The sequence below is a fragment of the Lepidothrix coronata genome, unplaced genomic scaffold (genome assembly GCF_001604755.1).
Source record: "Lepidothrix coronata isolate B3197 unplaced genomic scaffold, Lepidothrix_coronata-1.0 Scaffold17, whole genome shotgun sequence".
Lineage (NCBI taxonomy): Eukaryota > Metazoa > Chordata > Aves > Passeriformes > Pipridae > Lepidothrix > Lepidothrix coronata.
Window position 1 is genome coordinate 7,472,903 of NW_016690197.1, and position 22,178 is coordinate 7,495,080.

Sequence of the window (22,178 nt, forward strand, 5' to 3'; positions counted from 1 at the left end):
AGTCCCGAGTACCCACTCTGCAGTGCTCATTCAAACAGACAATAGAGAGCATCAAGTGGATTCAAACTCAACATTTGAAATTAGCAGTAATTCTTTGCTAAGGAAGAACAAACCTGGGCCACTTTAACGGAATTTTGAGTAGAACCACCAGCATGATATTCTACTTTGAATTTTTTCACAAGTTCTTCGAATCTGTTAAAAAAAGAAAAAAAAAAAAGAGGAAAAGAAAAAAGTTAAACTTTGCAATTTTCTTTCCAGAAAAAGACATGAAGATTAGAAGTAGATGACATCACATTATTTGTAAACAAGAAATTCATACACATCAATTGTTATCCATGATGCAAGCTGGAAACATCTATTTAGATTTTGTCCAAATTACAATACAAAGTGTGACATCAACTTGAATTCACCTTAAAGTTGCAAGTGGAGTAAACAACTGAGGGGAAAAAAATATCTGAAGTATAGGCTTGACTGCAGTGAACTGTTAGATAGGTGAAATATATCCTTGAAGAAAAATTACATAAATGATGATATTCAGATACTTACTTCACCCCATTAAACTTTACATTCTATTTCTAGTTTAAGTGAGAAGATTGAGATTTGTTGCCTAGTTCAAAATTAACTTGACCCAAACAATGGTGCTACATTTTAAACTTTCATATGAAATAGCATATTTTGACAGGTGAAGAACTTTGATGTGCAAATCTACTAGTGTGTGAGAAAATTTGATAACAGAAAAGGCAAGTGTCTCCAAGGTGAGCTTTCAAATCCTTCAAGTCATACAACCATGAAAACACAGAATTCTCTGTTAACATTCAGTAGTATATTAGGTTTGAACACTAAAACAAATATTTAAACTTTTAACAGAAATATCTAGCCTCATATTTCAGATCAAACTTTCCAGTTAAGAGGCAGTGTCTGTAAGACACTCTTCGTTGTCTAGGACATGTGTTCCATCTCTGATCACAGAACACCAGAGCTTAAGGACCAGACTCCTCCCTGATCACAGGCTACAGAAAAGGGAAGTGTCACAGAAAAGGGAACAGGAATGAGGGAGTTGTGGAGGCTGCAGGGAAGCTGTGCACAAATACTGCATCATGCCTTCAAATTCCAAGCACACTTCAAAATGAGTGGATTAAACAGCAGGATTAACAGCCTCAGAAGACATTAGACTTAGAAGGAAATACTCCTGCAGGCAAGCCAAAATGTTTACTGTAAAATTTTTGCAGATTTGAGGTTCAAAATCACCTCAAGGTCAAACCTAATTAATAGCACAGCTTTACCCTGAATGCCTATTTACTTTATCTGTTTACCTTCAACAAATTAAGCATGTCCAGTTAGATGTATTCCAATATATTTTACTGTATTTACTTCTACCACCTTTATTTTGGACACAGTGAAAAATGAATGCTATCTGCCAACCCTACCTGTCCTCTCCCTCTCACAATCCCAATCTCTTTACAGTACATGAACAACAGTTTGGGGGATAGATTTGTCAAAGAATGACTTGTTTGTTTAAAAGGTGGTGTTTTCTTTTCAAAACCATGTTTCTAATAAGAGGATTTTTATTTCTGCAGTGCTTTCCATCTAAAGTGTTTGAATAATGAGCTACTCACCCCAGCAAACTACCAATGGGCAGACAATTAGAAAGAACCAAGAACTAAATTACTACATATGCTTTTCACAGTTATTCATACTATTAATTATCAATTCTACGTCAAGCAATTGAAACCTCCAATGGTAGCAGTAGCTGAATGTGGGGAAAAAAAATAACAAAAACGAACAAGTCCCCTAACAATTGCTTCTCAAGCAAAGACAAACTATCACGAACCAATTAAGCATTTTGGCAATATTTTTTCTTTAATTTATTTGACATTTTACCTTTTCACTCAATTTGAGTGTGTACTGCACAAATCACATAGTTATTTTTGTATTCTTGTATATCTACAAGCATGCCACTTGATATTTTAATTCCTTTACTTAAAGGCAGCTAAAGTTTCCATGTCCATGTTATTTAGTGGCATGTTAAACCTCATAAACCCAGTATATACTGCAGTTGATCACCTATGTTAGCAGCTCTAAGTCTAGATAAGTATGTATTTAAATACTTGTAGTTCAAATGAAAAATAAAATAGGCAGTATCAGAATTTGGGAAAAAAAACAACATTGGGAACAGCCATAAAATACTGTCTGTATTATGAAGATTTCAAAGTGAAAGCTATTTAATCTAAGAAATAATCTGAACAAAGTATTTTACAATTACTTAATAGAATAAGACAAACAATGGTGACTGTCTTCCAGTATTTCAGATGGAACATTAAGAGACCTAACTCCTTTTCTTTGAATTAAGATGGTGCATTCAATGTCTCTAACCATCTGTTACATAAAACAGAACGAGTTCATACAGCTGCAAGAAAAGTACATTTTGCTGGTCATTTTCCATGACACATCAAAAGGACAATATAAATTGTGATGTTTTAATCCACAAGAGCCTGGTAACCAAGTTGTATCAAGAATGACCTCAAAATTCAGAGTGCTGATAGTTTTTTATCTTAAGATGAACAGTTAGATGGACATTTTTCACAGTGTCAGCAGATGGCACAGGCAGCGTGGGAACACAGACTTTGTCACTGTCTGCTGTATGCCTGACCTGCAAAGAGAAGACTGTCATTCCAGCATGCTTCAGAAACATGGTGTTTGCTTTTATAAAACCCTCCACTTTAAGGAAGGAAGGTCAACTTCCAAGGTCCAGGAATGCTGAACAGAGCTTCTGTGTGTGCTTCAGGACTAAGCTGTTATCACACTTAGGATAATTCAAGAAAATTAGAACCTTATGAGCAAGACTGAATATTATTTGTGTTTCACGTTCTGCAGTTGTTGGTCTTTCTGAGTATTTCTTTAGGCTCTGCTATATCTGAGAACTGTGACCCTTTTCCTGACCTAGCAACATACCATTACCTTAAATAACAGAATATAATAAATCCCACAATTGGCACCATATAAAGGGGGCCCTACTTTTGGTACCATGAATTTGTCCACCACATTAAAGCATATTTTAACAAAAACAAGTTTGCATTTGCAGCAGCATATGTTTTGAGCTGTGATACTGCTGATAACTCTAGCGCTGACCAAAGAGGATATGTTAATGTTTTGCTCAGTTATACTAAAGGCAATAGCACTTCTGTCAGGTTTTTTCTTTTCTCCCTGTTTTAAAAAAGCATATACTACTAATTGAACTTGATACTGAAAGGTGAGCCTTTTCAGTAGCCTCACATTTGACAGAATTAATGGCTATTTAAAAAAAAAAAATTATAAGGTGGTAGTCAAAGAAGGTATTATACAAAGGAATACAAACAAGAATGAGAACATAATATTTTAGCCTTTTTTTTTTTACAAAATACAGCTCCTTACATTACAGGAGGTCGAAGCTTATTTTTAAAAGGCACAGACTCTTCTTACATATGCCATACCAATTTCACAACCCTGTTTGTCTCTCAGACCATTCATAACCTGAGCATCACCATCCATCTTCTCTGTGTGCTCTTACAAAATCATGTTTAAACCTTACACTATTCCTTCTCATAGCAGCTCTTAAAAAGCATGATTTACACAGAAAAATGCACTCATCGTAACATCTAATCCCCTCAGACACCTGCAAAGATCATCTGTGCTGGCTACCCCTCTGACCAGCTCTTGCCTCTCTCCACAGCTCTCTTCTCCCCCTTCCCAGCCATTGCAAGTAGAAGTCTCTTCTCTGTGGTTTCAAGGCCCTGCAAAGTGTTCTGCACTGAACACACCATCCTTCATTCGGTACATTCAGATTTACAACAGCCTCTGGGCACAAAGCTGTCAACAAAAATAGCTTTTCCCTCACTAACCCATGATATCATCCACTGTCCAGTTACTAGAATTTTCTATGACTATTAGCAAATCTACTTTAAATCTTCCTGCAAACTATCTTTCACCGTAATGTCAAAAAAAGTCATCAGCAAGGCAGTGTGATTTCCCGAGGCTATTCTCCGGCGTAATAGCTGGCAATCCTCTCCTGGATCAATACCCATCTCCCGTAACTTGCTTTATACACAAAATCTGAGGCTTTTTGGAGCGGGGACTATCTTCTTGTTACACAGCAACAGATACACTCATGTTTGGCTCACCATGGTTTCAAAGCCAAACTGACAAGAAAAATAAGCACATAAAACATACCCTACAACTGAAAGCAGACAACATAAGGCAATGAAGCTACAGTAAGGAAAATTAAAGTAATTCAAGTAATGCTGTTAAGTTTTATGACACAATTTATATTAAACTAAAAAGGAATTCTTTTTGAAGAGTTAAATGGCCACTGAATACCAACATTTAACTGTCTTATACAGAGAGTGCACCAGAAAAAAAACATTCCTGATGCATATGTCAGAAGCTACTTATCTGCAAGAAGTAGAGGAAAGTAATCTCTTGTTTTTCAGCAGGGTGTGTTGCCCTGGATATCTTTTGATATATCTGCTTATTACCTAAGATGTACTCAATAGCATACATCAGCAGGGAGCTACACTTAAAAAAAAATCAGCTGCCAAAAACAGCTAGAGAGGAGAGAAAAATAATTTTTGCCCTTTTTCCTTTTGTATGCCAGATAATGACAGCCTGAATGTAAGATAAAAATCAGGTTATTTCGTATAACAATAATAAAATATTTTCAGTGGATTGTATATTTTGCTTGGTGTTATAAAAACCTTCAAAACCACCAAGATGGAAACCTCTTAAATAATAAAAGGTTGCAAGTTGCACATAAGTCTGTAACTTCTTTTCTTTGGAGGTAAATTGGAGCTGGGGATGCAGCCCTTGTTGATACCTCTGGAGAGGAAGGTAGACTCTGATTTGGTATGTTTTCAAGCTATTGGATAAATTTTAATTAGATTTTAATTAAAAATCATAATTAATGGTGATTCTGACACCTTTCCCAGGCATTTATTTTTACTGGCAAGAAGCAGCCATATTAAGACATGGCAATAGCTTTAAATGTTCAGCTGTGAGGAGAACCAGACTAATACACTGACAGTTAGACGTTTGATCCTTTTAATTGCATTTCTAAAAATCTACTTAAATCTTCAAATTAAGTAACCTGTGTCAGAATGTCTATGAAATCACTCCATAAATAAAAGAAAAANTAGCTTTAAATGTTCAGCTGTGAGGAGAACCAGACTAATACACTGACAGTTAGACGTTTGATCCTTTTAATTGCATTTCTAAAAATCTACTTAAAGCATCATATTATACAACCTGTTTTAATAATACTGAAAGCTCAGTAAAACTACAAAACCAATACCAAATATTTCAATTTTTAAGGAAACCCTCATGGAATAAACCAACACAAACAACTAAATAACGCCAAACCTGCATCCTGATTGTTTTGCAGGGCATGGCAGAAGTAGTTATGCATACATCTGGACAAGCCTGTCATCTGTCACATTCTCAGTTTCCTCACAGCCTGGGCCAACGCCAGAACGACACAGGCAGCCACACCACCAGGCAGATGGGGCACATGTTGTTGAAAGACAACCTTTCCTGGTCAGTGTTAGCAGGCAAGCTGAAGCCCTCATAATTTCATCCTAAGTAAAATCTAATTTACATTTAAGGAACAGGTCTAGTCTTGAGATTCAAGCATGATAATTAAATCACAGGGTATTACTTTTAAACAGAAGGGAGAATATTTTAGGACAAATGCTGTGGGTAAAAAGAAAAGTAATTCTTATTTTTTAACTCTACGGAGTGTAGCTAATTTCTCTAAATTGTACAACTCAGTATTCAAAGTTCAAACCCTAGAAAGGATAGTTACATACAGGAACAATGTTACCCCTACTCTTTGAGATATAACAAATTAAGATTGAAATAAAGACGTAATTGGTTGTTCTTGCTTAAAATTGGACCTGAAAGAGCAAAAATCCCTTTTTGAAATGAAGTACATTCACAGAGGTACATGAGAAAACTTTATAACAGCTGCTTGGCAATGACTGACTTTATGCAGAGCTAGTTCTTCTTATTAGCTTGGCACAGAATTAAAGAGCTTGGGAATGGGTAGGGGAGTAAAGGGGAAGAATGAAACATGCTAAAAGGAAGTATTGGAGACAGGTTAGCACCATGGACATATAACACAACAGAAACCTAAATGTGTTAGGAATATGACTGCTAAAATTGAATAGAGCATATTATCATATTTTTCTCCTTTATTTACTGAAGTTCATAGAACGGTGACTCTTCATGAAAGCATTTACTGTTGCAAACTAGAATTTCGCATAAAGTATTTTCCTAATCACCTCATCCAAACAAACACCAAATGAAAAAAGCCAGTAATTCCAAACAGGTTAGGATTATGAGTACCAAATGTTAATATATGAAAGAAGAAAAAAAAAAGCATAGGCAAATTGCAAGATTCATAGCTTTGAAATATTTTACCACAAATGTTAGCAAGGTTGAAAAAAATGCACTTAAATGTCAGTTTGATAAAAGCCAAAAGAACATTTTCCACATGTGTTTGCATTTAGGCATATTGAAACAAGATGGAAAAAGTAACAGTCATTCAAATGTAAGGTTAAAACATCAGCTTTTAAGGATCATGATTTAAAGAAATTCCTCAAAGTCTTTTTTTCTTTTTTTTCAGCAGAGAGTCAGACAAATTTATGCAAGTGTTCTTGAAAAGTGCCCCCCCCCCTTCCACATTATCTGGATATCTTCCTCTACATTATCTTGAAAATATACATGATTACACTCAGAAGTATTAGCCACCACAAGGCAAGTTGTTCTGTTGATATTCTGAAATGCTGTAGGAAAATTAAAGAACAAACAAACAACAGCCCCCCAGCCCCCCAAAACACCCTGTACCAGTAGATTATTGAAAGATCACATTTATGATTCTATCCCTAAACACAAATGGATACACTTGCTATATATACACAGAGCACCCCCTCAAATCTTAAAATTTGTGCACTGTGTATAATTACTATAGCACCCCTCCATCTATTACATTTCTAATGAAAACATTTTCAAAACTTTCACATGAGGATGGGTAATCAGGAATACTATTACAGAATTTCTGTCGGTTCAGTAATTTACTACGACTTCATGCTTTCCTCCCACTGTCTTTTTGAAAGATCTTCCAAAACATCAGCCAAGACTCAAACATTTTGCAGATCCACCTAGGCATTGCCACCATCATCTTTGTTGCGAAACACTGAGGCCAGAAACAGCTCTCTGCCCTTATGCATAGCTAACAAGGATCAAAAGCCATTGCAGGCAGGGAAAAATATGTGGCATTTACCTTCTTCATCCTTGGATGTGCCAAAGTATGTTCTGGAGCACTAAGGAACAAGGTCATTTCCTTTGTTATTTCTCTGCAGTATTACAATGTTTACCCTTGCTCCTGATGTTCCCAGTGTACATCTGGCAGCTTGTGTACCGGAATACTACTGCAAAAAAACCTGGGGCATGTTCCTTTTGCTTCTCATAAGAAGCATGGGAAGAATACGTGCTTTTTGAGACCTACCAGTCAATTTTTCATGTCCAAATTTCACTGCTAACTAATCAATGAAAGGGCAAGTTGTTTATCATACTACAAAGTAGTGAACTTCCTAATCCTTCAACACTTCAGTGTCTTTGTCTGTTCTACAATAACAATGCAGGAATAAAAGTAACACTAACCGATTTTGAAAATAAGACTAGATTTACAAAATTAAAAGCAAATTAGAGATCATAATCCTAATTATGCAACAAATATAAGAAACTGCAATAGATGCTTCCCACTTGGCACAGTAGAGACCAGGTGTTAACTGTCAATAAACCTTTAGTGAATGCTAATTGAAAATGCTGTTTCACAAGCATCAACTTATTCCAGCTCACATCAAAGTGAAAATTTGTTCCACTTAATAGAGTATTTGCCAAGAATATTTTAATATTAAGAGAATTCAGTCACCAGGAGATTCTAGGCCTTATCTTTGGTAAATTGAGATTATCTAAAGCTGTAGTACAAGTCATATTAAACCACTTGTAAAGAGCTGACCAAAAAAACAACCACAAACCCCCCACAAACAAAGCAACAACAACAATCAAAAAAAATCCATATGCACACTCACACTTGGTAGACAGAAATGTTTTGCTACAGTAATTTTACAATTTGTACTTTATCCGTAAATACATCCAAACAGTAAAAAAGATGTTAGGTGCAAAGTTTGGGTTCCAATTCAGAGTCAATAAAATGTTAGGGAGTTTTGCAGAGCTGTTCCAAAACCAAATTATAAGCTAGTTGTTTCCATACATCATTCAGATCAAGAAGCATTTAATCTAAGTAATATTTTCTATTAACACAAAGTCCAAAATAACAGTGACAGTTGCTAACCACAACCTAAACCAGTTTTTTGTTCTTTACAATACATGGTTCATGTCAATGCAACTACACTGCTAAAATATCTGTTTTTCTTCACCCCTTGTGTTACTGTAAATCCTTTTAAATTAGTAGCCAGTTGGCACATTTAAACCAAGAAAACATTAAAAATAGACCAGGAGATAAAAGTAGACCAAGGAGATAGTTTACATCCACTCTAAACTCCTATTAACATGTAGTGAACTGTAAGCATTTCCTCAAGAAATAATGACTGCAGAAAACACTGCTTTAAGCACAACCATCACTAAATACCAAGAGATATTTTTGGTTTACTTCTCTTTAACCTCCCTATTTCTCAATACAGTTCTGTCTTCGATATACATTAAGACAGTCATCAGATAGTGGGTAATAACATGATTTTCTCAGCTCAAAAACACAGGCAATATTTATTAGCTCAAGCACACATGCTTCCTCCCAAGAATATTTCCTTTTTGTAAGTTTTTGTTAAGCACTTAATCATGTGTCCACATTTTTATTTTCATTAGGTGGCACTGGAAACTACCGAAGGAGTCAGCTGTTTATCAACATCTTTGGATACTTGGGGGTGGTGGTAGTGATGGAAAATTAGGAAAGAAGGAACCTGAACTGTCCAGAAAGGATAACGTAGAAATAAATCACTTTCACTTTTGGAAAAGACAAAAATCAGGCTCTCCTTCAAGGAGGAGAACTTAAGTTGATGGGATGACATCCAAAGACTACAGGACAATCTGTAGGGTCAGTGTAGTGCACTCACACTAGCCATAAGCAAATGAAATCAGGATTTGGAAGAAGTCTAACTACAGCAGCCCGATGTTTAGGAAAAGTTCATTCTTTCTGCTAAAATGGAGGCTAAGTTTTCCCATGCAAACTTCCATGCTATTACAGTTAAACTGACTCTGATACTTACACCAGCTTATTCATAGGTTTGTCAAGTGTTTTGACCACAGCACTACTGTCCACAAGGTAGATACATGCCAAATTTCTAAAAAGTAAAATAATTTATCTTGACTTACACATTCTAAGTCTTGTGGGTTATTTAGGAGCAGCAACACACTGGTAATATCAGAATCATTAAACTCAATTGGTTTAAAGCATTTTGTACAGTGACCACGGCCATATAAGAAGATGCATTAAAACAGCACAGGCTGAAGGGTCAACCGGTGATAATAATAATGCAAAAATATTTATCTCAAGGAGGTAAGAGAAAGTGTTCTCTTTTATCTCAGTATTTCATTGATCATTCGAAAGAGCAAACCCAAACAGCTAAATAATCAACAGAGAGTAAAAAGTATTAGCTCTGCAGGAAACACCCTTTTGCCAGCAAAACAGAAAGAACTCTTCAGACTTGTAATATGCTTTACAAGAATAAGACATGAAAATACGATAAGATAACCATATAGATGGTAAGTGGCATTAGAAGTACCGAAGGTGACAAAAGGACTTGACACTCATGCTATTCTTTAAATAATTTCCTTTATAGAATAGGGTTTGGGAGTAATTTTTTTTCCATCTTTCAACAGTATGCTCTAAATATTTGCTTTTTTTTTTAAAATAAATGAATTTGCACTACCAAAGTCTGGAATTTCAATACAAATGATAATAATACAAAAATGAAGCAACCAGGTAACTTTGATTAATTACTCTTACATGAAGTTTTTTACTTGAGTGGTGATATTTTCATCTGCAAAACAAAGCCTCTGCGCTGGATCAGCACAGAACCTTCAAACCTTCAGGGAACAAGTCAAAGGAGAGACCATGAATTGCACACAGGAAAAAAAAAACAAACCAGTACAATATAGTCTCCAGTAGAGACCAAAGCAAAGATGCTGGTTAATCCTTGAAACTAATATATAATGTTAGTGAATTTGGGGTTCTCTCAAGGACATAAGCTTTATATAGGGCTCATCTACTTAGGAATCTTTTCAGAAGACTCCTCTAGAACTAGTAACATGTTTAAATTTTAGAAAGTGTATGATGTTCTGAATTAGGAAGCAACTATATATTTCTCTCTATCTGTAAAAGGTGACTGTCTTCAATTAACCTTCTTTCTCAAAAATGTTTCACTATTATACCATTACCTGGCTCCTCGTAAGTCTTCCAGTTTTTGAGATTTTCATATACATGATAATACAATAATAATAATAGCGAGTGCATGCTTATTCTTACAGGGAGATTAGTCTCCATTTCAACACATTTTCTAGCTGAAGTTTTAGTTACTTGACAGAATATCTCCTGCAGAGATTAGCCTATTATTATTTGCTACAGACCCTCTCTGAAAGCAAGAAGCCCATTTTCTCCAGATGACTCATTAACAAGCACGACAGAATGAAATGTTCCAGCCTGAAATGCCAGCAGCTAAAAATAACTCATCCCACAGCCTATGTCAATTCAGTCCATCTCTTCACTCCAAAGGAACAATCTCAGAGGGTCACCTTTTGGAGGGAAAAATTAGCATATGGAATGAACTAGGCAGGGGGAGGCACCAACCAATCAAAACAAAGGAAAAAAATCACAAGGTACAGAAAAGCTGCAAGGGGATACTACTGCATAAATCATTTCAAAAATGAATGTTCCAAGCAGCACTAAAAAAGCTAATTCCACAGCAGAACTATTCCTGGACTGAAAGGAAAAATACAAACATTTGACATAGATATGACAACATTAAGTTTTCCTCTGAAAAACTGGTCATTTTGACTTCCCCTGTCTGTATACACCCTGCCATTACAACACTAACAAGACAGGTTTAGTGACACTCCGTATTACTCTTCATGCTATTATTAAAAAGCTTATGGTCAGCTGTTAGGTTGCACAAAATCCCACCAGCACTTTAGCTGAACAGTATTTCTGAAAAAAACAGCATTTTGTCACATGAGATGTGCATTAAAGAATTCATCTCTGCTCCCAAGAAGACAGGAATGAAGGAGGAAGAAACTTTCCTTCTTACCCTTAGGCCTGCAAAAAAATGTAGCAGTTTTTATGAAGTACAGAAATGCATTACAGACCGTGAAATTGTAGAATAGTTTAGGTTAGAAGGAAACTTTAAAGGTCAACGAGTCCAACCCCCTGCAATAAGTAGGGACATCTTTAACTAGATCAGGTTGTTCAGAGCCCTGTCCAACCTGACCTTGAATGTTTTGAGGGATGCAGCCCTCCTCTTGATCTGCTCCAACAGATCCATGTCTTCCCCAGAGCTGGATGCAGCACTTCAGGTCTCACAAGGGCAGAGCAGAGGGGCAGAATCCCCTCCCTCGACCTGTTGGCCACGTTGCTTTAGACGCAGCCCAGCATGCTGTTGCCCTTCTGGGCTGTGTGCACACATCGCTGGCTCATGTTCAGCTTTCTATCAGTGCCCCCAAGTCCCTCTCAGCAGAGCTGCTCTCAACCCCTTCACCCCCCAGCCTGTACTGACCCCAGGCATTGCCCTGACCCAGGTGCAGCATCTTGCTTGCACTTGGCCTTGTTGAACCTCATGAGGTTCACATGGGCCCACTTCCTGACACAGAAAATCCCACGTGGGAACTCAGCTGCCACAGATCAGTGAGGGTTACCTTCTATGTCTGGAAAGCTGCTGGAACAAAGCACCTGTTCATCAGTACCTGGTAGTTAACTGTCTCACAGTGACCACTACTTTGGGAACAGCATTTTCTTTACAAATCAATTTTTAAGAAAAGACTGAAAAAATTGAATTTAATCAAGAAAAGAAATGTCTAGAAACAATATGGACAGTTGAACAATAACTCTTCAACACAAACACTCAGTGATGCTTGTTATATTTCTCAGTCCTTCCCTCCAGTCTCAAATACTAGTAATTAAGCCTTTGAACTGACTGGATGTGACCATAACTATGTTCTTACATAATACCAAGCAGAGGAACATGAGCCATTTCAGCTGTTTTAAGCAGCCTTGGTCACCATTATACACTGCTTTATTATTGAATATAAATGCATATTGAATGGTTGGGTGGAATATGACACCGATGTTAGTGTGGTGAACCGCTTGCAATAAAACATTTGGCCCTTATGCCCAAGGCTGGCTGGTGGTTTTTTTCACATTACAGCAATAGTACCCAATTCAAACACTCTTCCAGTGTACTCTCTGAAGTACATGCAGCCTTATGAGGTGGTCCACAAAAAGCACTGTTGAGTAGAGAGCTTCAAGACAGTGTCACTACCTGACCAAAGATGGTGGGTGACTTCCCTGTAACCTCGAATGTGCCACTGTGTTCACAGGCAAAGTCTATCTTTTTCTAGCAGAAGCTCCTGACTTAGTCATGCCACAGGAAGAACGTCTCAAATTGTGCAAAACTATTTCTCTCTCCAACTTTCATTCATTAATTCTACCGTAAAAATAGTAAAAGTATAAAAGCCTCCCTCCAAACACTTTCTGACATTAGAGAATACAACACGGGAGGTTGTAAACAAACATTACTCATCCTAACTCCCTCTACCTTAGAACGACTAGCAGTAGTGAAAATATTAAACTTTACATATGAAATATGTCTCAAAGTTTTCTGTAACAGAGCTGTTATTTCTATCAAGACTATGTACAAAATCAGTAGGAATGGAAATGCATCTTATCAAAGAACAAGTTGAACTGATGAAACTTGCAACATTTTCTCACTTTGTACGCCATGTAATGCTTGAAGTATAAAATTTCAACCAAGGCGAATTAAGACCAACAATTAAACCAATTTTATATATTTTATTTAAATCCTTAAAGACCTAGGCTTTTCAAAATATATTCGAAACAGGTTATTATAGAAGTCACAGTCAAATAATGAATTCAAAATCAGAGTTTTCAGTTTTAATAAGTAGTTTGATATCACGGTGAACTCTAATTTGTTTGCTTGAACAGGGTCTTTTCCTAGTGAGTAGGAACAAAGCAGCTTTGAATCACAAACAATGCCCTGCAGTCAGTAAAACTCATGAGGTATTAATTTACAGTTTCATCTGCGATCAGTTAAACTGTATGTGAAATCTTAAACATCTTTTAAAAAAACACCACAAATAGCTCAATAAGATATTTTTTCTACAGTGCTTTAACAAAAACCATACATTATTAACTACTATTGTTAAAACAGAGCCAAATGCAAGTTGTGTTTAAAGCTTGCATTCTAGTAACTAAACAATATGGGAAGATGTTACCCTTCTATAATATCTAAGAAGTTGATACGGAAGTAACAAATACGGTCTCCAAAAACATTTTTACTCTGACTTTTAACTCATACAAGAATAATAATACTAAAAACAATATTAAAAACTAAAAAACCTCAACTATCAGGAAAAATGTATGTGTATGTGCCTATATATAAACCACACTGTATGTATGTGTGGCTATATATAAAATGCATTGGATATAGTATAATAACTACATTTTTTTTCTACAGTTTATATACCTATCTCTATATAAGAAGAGACAGCAGTTTAACTGTCTAGGATCAGAGCACTGTCAGCTCACAGTCCCATGTCCCTCATCTCTTCCTTGGTTTACAAGTGCCCACATTGTGGCTTTGTGTCATACTTGAAGGCACAACTCTACTTGTAGAACTTGCTTTTGAGAGAGACAGTGTAGCAGTGATATATAATTGTGGTCAATTGTGAATACTAGGAACATCTGGAACATTTATACTCCTCTTAAAACACAATTATGTTGCAAATACATATTTATTTCTAAAAAGTATAGATTCATAACAGTTGAATTAACTTTGCATAATTGTTGGGGACTGTCCATTTTAAAAAGCTTAAATATTTTTATTAGTAGGCTCTCATTCATTATAGAGGGAAATTATGTTAAGTTTTAAATAGAAGTCCATTATGAATAATGTATATGAATATAAAATACTTGAAAACATAAGGAACCTTTTGCAAGTCACAACTTAAAAGTAGTTAGCATTCTGTCCATGCTTAGAAAAACTTGTTTTGAAAATATGAGACTTTAATCCATCAGTCACAAAGGCAATTCATAACTGTGAGACACCTTTGTGAAAAGTTTTACTTCCCTACAGAACCAGGCACATAAGTACATACACTTTTTTACTGCCTAAACACGGATGGTATGTTATGTAAGTTACCAGAGATCAGGACTTTTAACTATTGCCTTTCTATCACGCAAATCTGAACTCCTACTGCGGAAATGACATACCACTTGCAACCTTTCCATGACTTTGCAATGAGACCTACTGGAATGCTACACAGAAAACTGTCATGCACAGTGGCACGTACCTCAGCACAGCAGTAAGTTATCACATGTACATGTTTTTTAAAAAACTGAACTCCTGAAATAACTAGCTAAGTATTGTGGACACAATTTACCATTGTAAATTATTATCGCCTCGTTAATAAAAAAAATACTAAATATTACCAAAAATTGCTAAAGTTCCAAATTATAACATAATGCAAAATGTGTTATAATTTGAGAAGAGAGCTATACAAAATGTGTGAAGCAGTATTAATGGCCCTCAAAATCCTTATGTTAAAATCACTTAAGTTCCAAGTCAAACACTTTGAAGTTAGGAAAAGCTGGGTATAAGACTTTAGTTCATTCTTGTGTGCTGCTTTCTATTCGTCTCCCTATTCAGTCTGTGGGTCTGCACCTCCCATTATACACCAAGTCAGAATTATACACGAAGACAGAATTGTTGACTTTCTCAGCAGTATTTTGTGACATAAATTTCTCTGGTGCAACACTTGTATTTGAGCATAAACAAATATATTTACATAGGATTCTACTGAGATTAAAGGTCTAATCATCCTCTTTCTGTGGGAGCACAAGGAAAAAACCACTAATTTTGAGTACTCAGCATGTTAGACTTAGGCCTGTTTTTCTCTGCATTCAGGTTTATTTAGTACCTAATATATTTGAAGTGTAACTTCCACTCATCTTGTTACAGTTGTATGTACTCAGCACATTAAGATCACAAGTCAGACCCTCAAAAAAGAAAAAAAAAATCACGTGTGAAAATTAGAAAAGTTACAGAGAAGACCAGAAATGCATCTTCCAGGAGATTCTTCAGCTCTGCTGTAAAGGAACCACGTCCTCACTTTTCACTCTCTCTCTTATCATTCGGATTCACACATCCCATCTTCCACAGTGTATGATGTTCTATGCACAAGGACATCTTTTCATTACAGAATTACCACTCATTTCATATTGTGCTCTGAACAATTCTCCATAAAAAACAGTGTATGATCATATTGTCAAAAAACCATCGGCATGGAGATGTCCACTTGTTATCAAGAGTGAAGAATTTAAGACAATCACACAGTTGACCTTAGTGGAGATGACAATAACTGCCTGTACAAATGCTGATTGTCAGTTTTAACATAAACCAAGGCAGATTACTTTACATCACTTTCAGAGACAATGATTAGGCACATTCACACTAAAAATATTCCCAAAAGTAAACTCTTCTGTTTCACATACAATCATCACATTGTTATTGGAACTGATATTTAACTGCACATTTGTTAGCTTAACTTGTAGAAAGGAGAAGTATTTCCCCAAAATGTAAATACAATATATCACCGGACAAAGACACATCCTGAAGACATGAAGTATTTAATATCCAGAGACGTTTCAAAGACCTTTTTTTGCCTCATTGGTTCAGTTTTAGATCCTACAACAGAGAAATCAAGCTCAGCTGGCAAAGATCATTAAGCTAAATCAAGCCTTTGCAAACTGAAGGGCTCTAAACGGCTGACCTGCAAATCTCCTGGAAAAATGAACTGAAGCTGCTGATCATCTGAACACATGATTATCTTAACATGACTTGGAGTTTTAGGACAGTATTGCAAATGCAATGGCAATGACAATCAAAGCATCACACACAAATCTCAAATTAAGATTCTGGAAGACAAATAACTGTATTTTCCCAAGCCCTTATTGCAAACCGTCTGGATCTAAGAATTTCATACATGTATGTTATCAGCAGAAACCTTGAACATGGACAGACCAAGAGCTTATACAGCAGAGGAAAATAAATCCTGGTCATGATTTTTTTTGTACCTAAACAGGCAGAATCAAAAAAAGTACTTTTTCAGATCCCTTTCTTTGCAAAGACGCATGTTATCCATAACAGCAGGCCTGAGGATAGCAATCATTATCCATGTGTTCCCTTGTTCCTGTTTTCAAGAACTTATCATACTTTCCTCTGCGTAAGAAAATTTAAATTCATTTATTACTCAATTTAGTTTCTACCTAGTATTTTATTTTATGAAATAACTGTTCAAGTCCCTTATTCCCCTGCAACCTTTTCTTAGTTACACTAAACTATTTCTGAGAGGAATGGGGGTTTTTACACGATCTCATCTGCAGACCGTGTTTTCTTTTGTTGGCTAGGTTCTTTCTTGTATTTTTAAGAATTTTCTATTTGTCTGTTTAATGTCTTTATTTAGGAGCTCTTTTGGAAACCATGTTAGCTCTGTGTGGCATCTGTACTTTTCAAAGTAACTGCATCCTGCAACTCAAACTTTTAGAGATTCTCCAGGTGGCAGATTTCAGTCGTTCCTAGGCCTTGCGAAGGGAGAGGGAAAAGAGAGCATGCAGACAGCCTTTTTCACAGGTAACTCTCTCACTAGTAAGGGCAGCAGATATGTTAAACTCCTACGACAAATTATAGGTGGGTAAAGTCTTTAAAAGTTCAAGCAGGATTTATATATTTAATTTGTAACTAATCATTTAAATAACATCAGAACTGAGGCAATTGCCTATATTAGATAATTAGGTATAGCATTCAGAACAACCACCATGATCTGCTTAAATGTATTATATTATCAATGGTTTCAGCTTGTAAGAATAATCTGTTCAAAAAGAAAGAACTAGTTTCAGTTATTCTTCCCCTAGGAAAAATGAAATCTTTTGTAAGACATTATTGATAAGAAAGTATTTATGTACACTGTTTGGCCTAGTGACTTCCTTTATTTCCCCCTCCTTAAGTGCACCAATTTTTTGGTTAATACAGTAAATCTGTTGTATTAAATCTGAACCTGATTAATGATGCACTGTATCAAGCTAAGTAGAATTAAATTAGTGTATAATTGATTAGTGTGTAATTGGAGCAGAGCTGTAGATTTACCAACACTAATTAGGATGGCTTATTACAGATAATTTATGTTATCATAATATAAAACAGAAAACTGGTTCACCAAGAAAGCTTAACTTAAGATCAGGTGGGCAGCCTCACAGATTAGAGAAGCCTGGCAAAGTTCTTTAAGACATGTAAATCATAACAAGCTAAGTCTTTTAAAGAAAGTTAAATTGCTGATTAACCTTTTAGCCTGGATTTCCTAAGCAATTAGATTGTTCATACTAATTTACTATAACAGACTCTTCTAATAGAAGAGGGTACATCTACAAAGCTGCTACAATTAAACATCAAATCCTTTTAGTCGGTACACAAAACTGCCAGACTGAGAACAGGAGGATGATTATTACTCTCAAAAATTAAAAACAAACAAAAAAAACCCCACCCCAAAAAAACCAAAACACCTCTAATGTTAAAGTGTACAAAGCATATGCACTTACTAAGCAGCAGAGGGAAATAAGCAGCAGCAACTCAGCCACCAGTCCTCATCCATATTTGCTCAATACTCCTTTGGATGGTAACTCCAATGTAGACAGAGGGAAGAACTGCACATTCCCCTGAGTACACTGCCATAGTAATTACGTTCATTATCTTGCATGCTAACAACAAAGATATAATAATCTACCAGTGAATAATTCATACATTGTCAGGTCCCTCTCTGATGCTCATTACTAATGGTTCTACTTACAGGGCAACTTGGAATGCAATTTTTTTAAAGATGCATTTACTACATAAACAAAATCTTTAAGTAAGTTTTACCTTCATGGCTGTTAACAGATCTACCAACAAGTAGAAACATTTTATTTTTAAAAATAATTTTCTTATATATTTAAATGAATACCAAACAGGGAAAGTGAAACAGCCATTGAGTAACTTTGCAGATAAACATAAAAAAATTATTTGAAAAGGTAAACTGCAACACTTTTTTATTGTAAGTTAACAAAAAAGAAAAGTCAAAAAGCTTTAATAATTTTAATCAAAGCTTTAATGATTGGCTCTCTTCACTCCCTGTCTCCTAATGCTTGCTTTATTCACAACCAAAATTAAAACATCTTGCCACTATTTTATTTCAATACTTGCCATCTTTCTCAAAGAATCGAAACAAACACCACATTTAAGCAAACAGATTAATATAACTGACTTGTTTACTATAATTGATAATTACAACATTTTTCTATTAACCGAAATAAATGCAATATCTCTATATCTACTGCTATGCCTTCCATTTTCACTTGCTTTTATAAATCTCTTTCATTACATTTGCTGAACTCAGCTTGGAAAAGTTAAAATTAATGCATCGCAATCTATTTCAAAAACTGTTTCAAGTTTAGAATTGCCATGACTTGTCTGATAAAGCACACATATTACTGGATTCTCAGTGTACTTAGCTTCAATAACCTGAACACAGTAAGGTACAAAACGCCCTTTTTTTCCCCACCCCTGCTCTCAAACTCAGTATTGGTCCCTCCTAAACATTTTTACAGGCTTACAGTTAATCTAATCACACATTATTTATTCACACAGCTCAGCACCAGTGTTGCTCTCTGTATATACAAGATATTAAGACTATAATGAAACTCAACAGGAATAATCACAATTGATCACAATGTTCTGATTTACTTTTTGCATCCTTACGAGAATTTTCAGCAAATCCATTCACACTAAACAAACACAAAATCAGTTTTCTGTTTAAGATAATAATGAATTAGCGAAATGACTTTGGCAAAAGGAAACACCAAAATCTAAGACAAATAGAAAAAGCTCCGTACCAAGACATTCGAATTCAGTTGTATGAAAAAAAAAAAAAACCTTTAAAGTTTAAGAGGACCCTGTGGATCAGAGATCACAATTTACAGGAATGAATGAAAATGCTTTTTGCTATTAATTCATTATGTGAGGACACAGAATTAACTGCCTCGAGTGGTTAAAAATTTTCTATAACATAACAGCACTTGTCAGTGTCACCTACACTCGGTACTCTGCTGTTTACATCGCTTTAAGACTGTTACACTCCACGTTTGTGCAAGTTCACTTGGCTTCATTCAAAACACAAACAGCGCCCATTTCAACGTGGCCAAACTGTGTTTGCTGGCTCCACAAAGCTACCCACAGGATTAACAGTTTACCCAGAGCAGTACCACAACATGCAAAAGTTTAGAAACAAAAACAGAGTTCAAATTTTACTTTCACACTCCTCCAACTGTTGCTTCTCAGGGTAATTTCAGTATCTGACACCTTTTCAAACTTTCCAATACACTTAACTTCTGAATTTTCCTAAATAGCATCTGAATCTATTATGCTAGTAGAGCATCTTATTCATTACTATTGAAAAAGCCTTTTATTTAGACGGTTTTATTAAATAGACACAATGCTTGCCAACCGAATCTTCAAAGCATACTAAAAAGGGAAAGGAAAGAAATAAATTTGTTAAAAATGTGACACTATGTCGAAACACACTTTAACAAGAAAACCAGAAATATTCAGGTATGTTTGATTTTTAATAGGTCACAATGAAATTATTTTCTGTATAAACTGTGAGCCCTTTTACTTCTTTCCCGGCACTGCTGCCTCTCCATTATCTACTTTATTATACAAGTACTCATGCTCCAGTTGGTCTCTAAATAAATCATCCTTCCATAAGTAAAAGAAACTAGTTCCACTCTTAAATTATGAAATTTAGATCAATTTTCTGGCACTTTAAATCAATGTAACTAATGGTCCAATTTCAAATCAATTTGATGCATGTAATTTACAATAAGCATGCACGTCCTTCCTCTGAAAGGCTAACAAATGAATTTTACAACGACCACACCATGACTATCATAGGAATTCAAACAAGTTAAGAACGCTCAGCTATAAAGATTAAGAAAAAAACCCCAAACAAACCAACAAGACGACACATTCCTCTACCTCCAAAACCCTTTGAAAGTCAACCCACATGCAGGTCAAAGTGCTGCTCTTCCCCACAGTAATTCAAACGTGCTATCAAGCCTCTCTCATCCACAGAAGTAGGTCAGTTTTTTCATGCTTGGCCTACTGACAATTTGATACATGTTGGTACTTTTTCCGGAAGCTTAAGAATAGAACTGATCTCTCTTTCTCTCTCTCAACAGTGATATGACAACAATACTCACCAGAAATTCCAGCTCACTGATAACTCAAGGTATGGCAGATGTTACAAAAAACCCAAAACCACTTCAGGCTGAGGAACAGTCATTCAAAATATTTCAAATCCTATACACTGGAGAATCAGGCCCCAGTCCAGATGCTCCAGTCCAGCTTCAAAACAGAAGTCAAAAAAACCAAACCCTAAGAAACAGGTTAGTAGTCTATCAGTACAAGAAAGGTGAGGATGAATTAACAGGCTTCTAAGTAAATAACAAGGAAATGAAAATAAAATATGAACCTCAGAGAGGACAATAGATGCATCATCAAGCAACTTCTCCCTTCTGTTAAACTCACATCACTTTCTCTCATGTATGTCAAGAGCGGAGGGTGACAATTCCCACTGCTTATTTCACTCACAACTTGGGTGGTACAAACACACAACTATTCCATTTCTTTCTTTTGCTACTCCCAACATTTGTTTCCATGTTCTACTTCTATTTAATATCTATGAACTTTGTTTTACTTAAGTGATTTGGCGAGCAGCAATTACTCTGACATCTAAGTATCGCAAATGAAATTAAAAATACAACTGATACCAAAAAAATCTTGCAGTGATATTAAAGTCTCTACTAAGACAGTTTGTGCTAAGGCTAAAAGTAGAACTTATCTTGAACCACAAAAAGGGGAGCAGTCAGCTACTAGTATGCCAGATCCAGTTTATGAAGACCAAACTTTTGTAAAATGTTAACTGTATGAAAACATCCCTGAACTAACAAGCATTACTAACAGCCAGTTCATGCATTCAAGTCCACTCCTAATTTTTCTCTCATCTTTAAATCCCTCATTGGTCGTTATTCTTTTCCAAGAACAGTGGTGAGCTCTTCACCATGTCTTCACTTGTTTATTCTTCAAAGAAGAGAAAAGTTTCAGATACATTAATTAACAACTGTGAGCTCAGCAGCAGCAGCCCCACATTTTAAAGGTTCACCTATGCCAGCGTACCCATGCAGATATCTCAGTGGACAGTGCATTGTCCCAAGCAGTCCTAGGACTAAAAATCATTTAAAGCTCCTATATATAGAGCCATGATAGAGCCAGACAATTAGCTGGTTTTAGGAGTAGGCAAGCACTGTACAGGTATTTCAGGGCAGCTTCAGATTAGCTCTTGCCTACTCCAGTAGCCTGAGTTCACAGCTGCTGGGGCAGATAAGGCATGCTCCTGGAACACACTGCCTTTCTTGTTTCGCTCAAAAAGAATTCAGTTTATGTGCTCAGAGACCACTCTACAATGGGAAGTCAAGTACAGTAAGTGGGGACAGATGGAAGATTCAATTCAGAAGTAGAGGAAACCCAAACTAGACACTAAAATCAATGCATCTACAGAAAACATTAGCTCAATCTGCCCAGACAGCATTCAGATTAGCTAAGGGTTTTTTCTCAAAGGCTAATTCCCTGCTGTGTTCTTAGGATTATACATAACATCCATCTTCCCAACTACTATTCCTGTATGTAATTCCAATAAGTTAGCCTATTTAAGCACCCTTTATTTATGTATTAACACTGACTTGGATAACCAAG

General features: G+C 35.9%; 1 protein-coding gene across 2 annotated transcripts in view; it reads right to left on the reverse strand.

The window, feature by feature from the left end:
• ADK (adenosine kinase) overlaps positions 1-22,178 on the reverse strand; it is a 279,602-nt gene that overhangs the window by 203,499 nt on the left and 53,925 nt on the right. For both annotated transcript variants that reach the window (XM_017806900.1, XM_017806901.1), the window contains exon 4: positions 114-192. In XM_017806900.1, the coding sequence (XP_017662389.1) occupies positions 114-192 (79 nt within the window). The remainder of the gene's footprint in view (positions 1-113; positions 193-22,178) is intronic.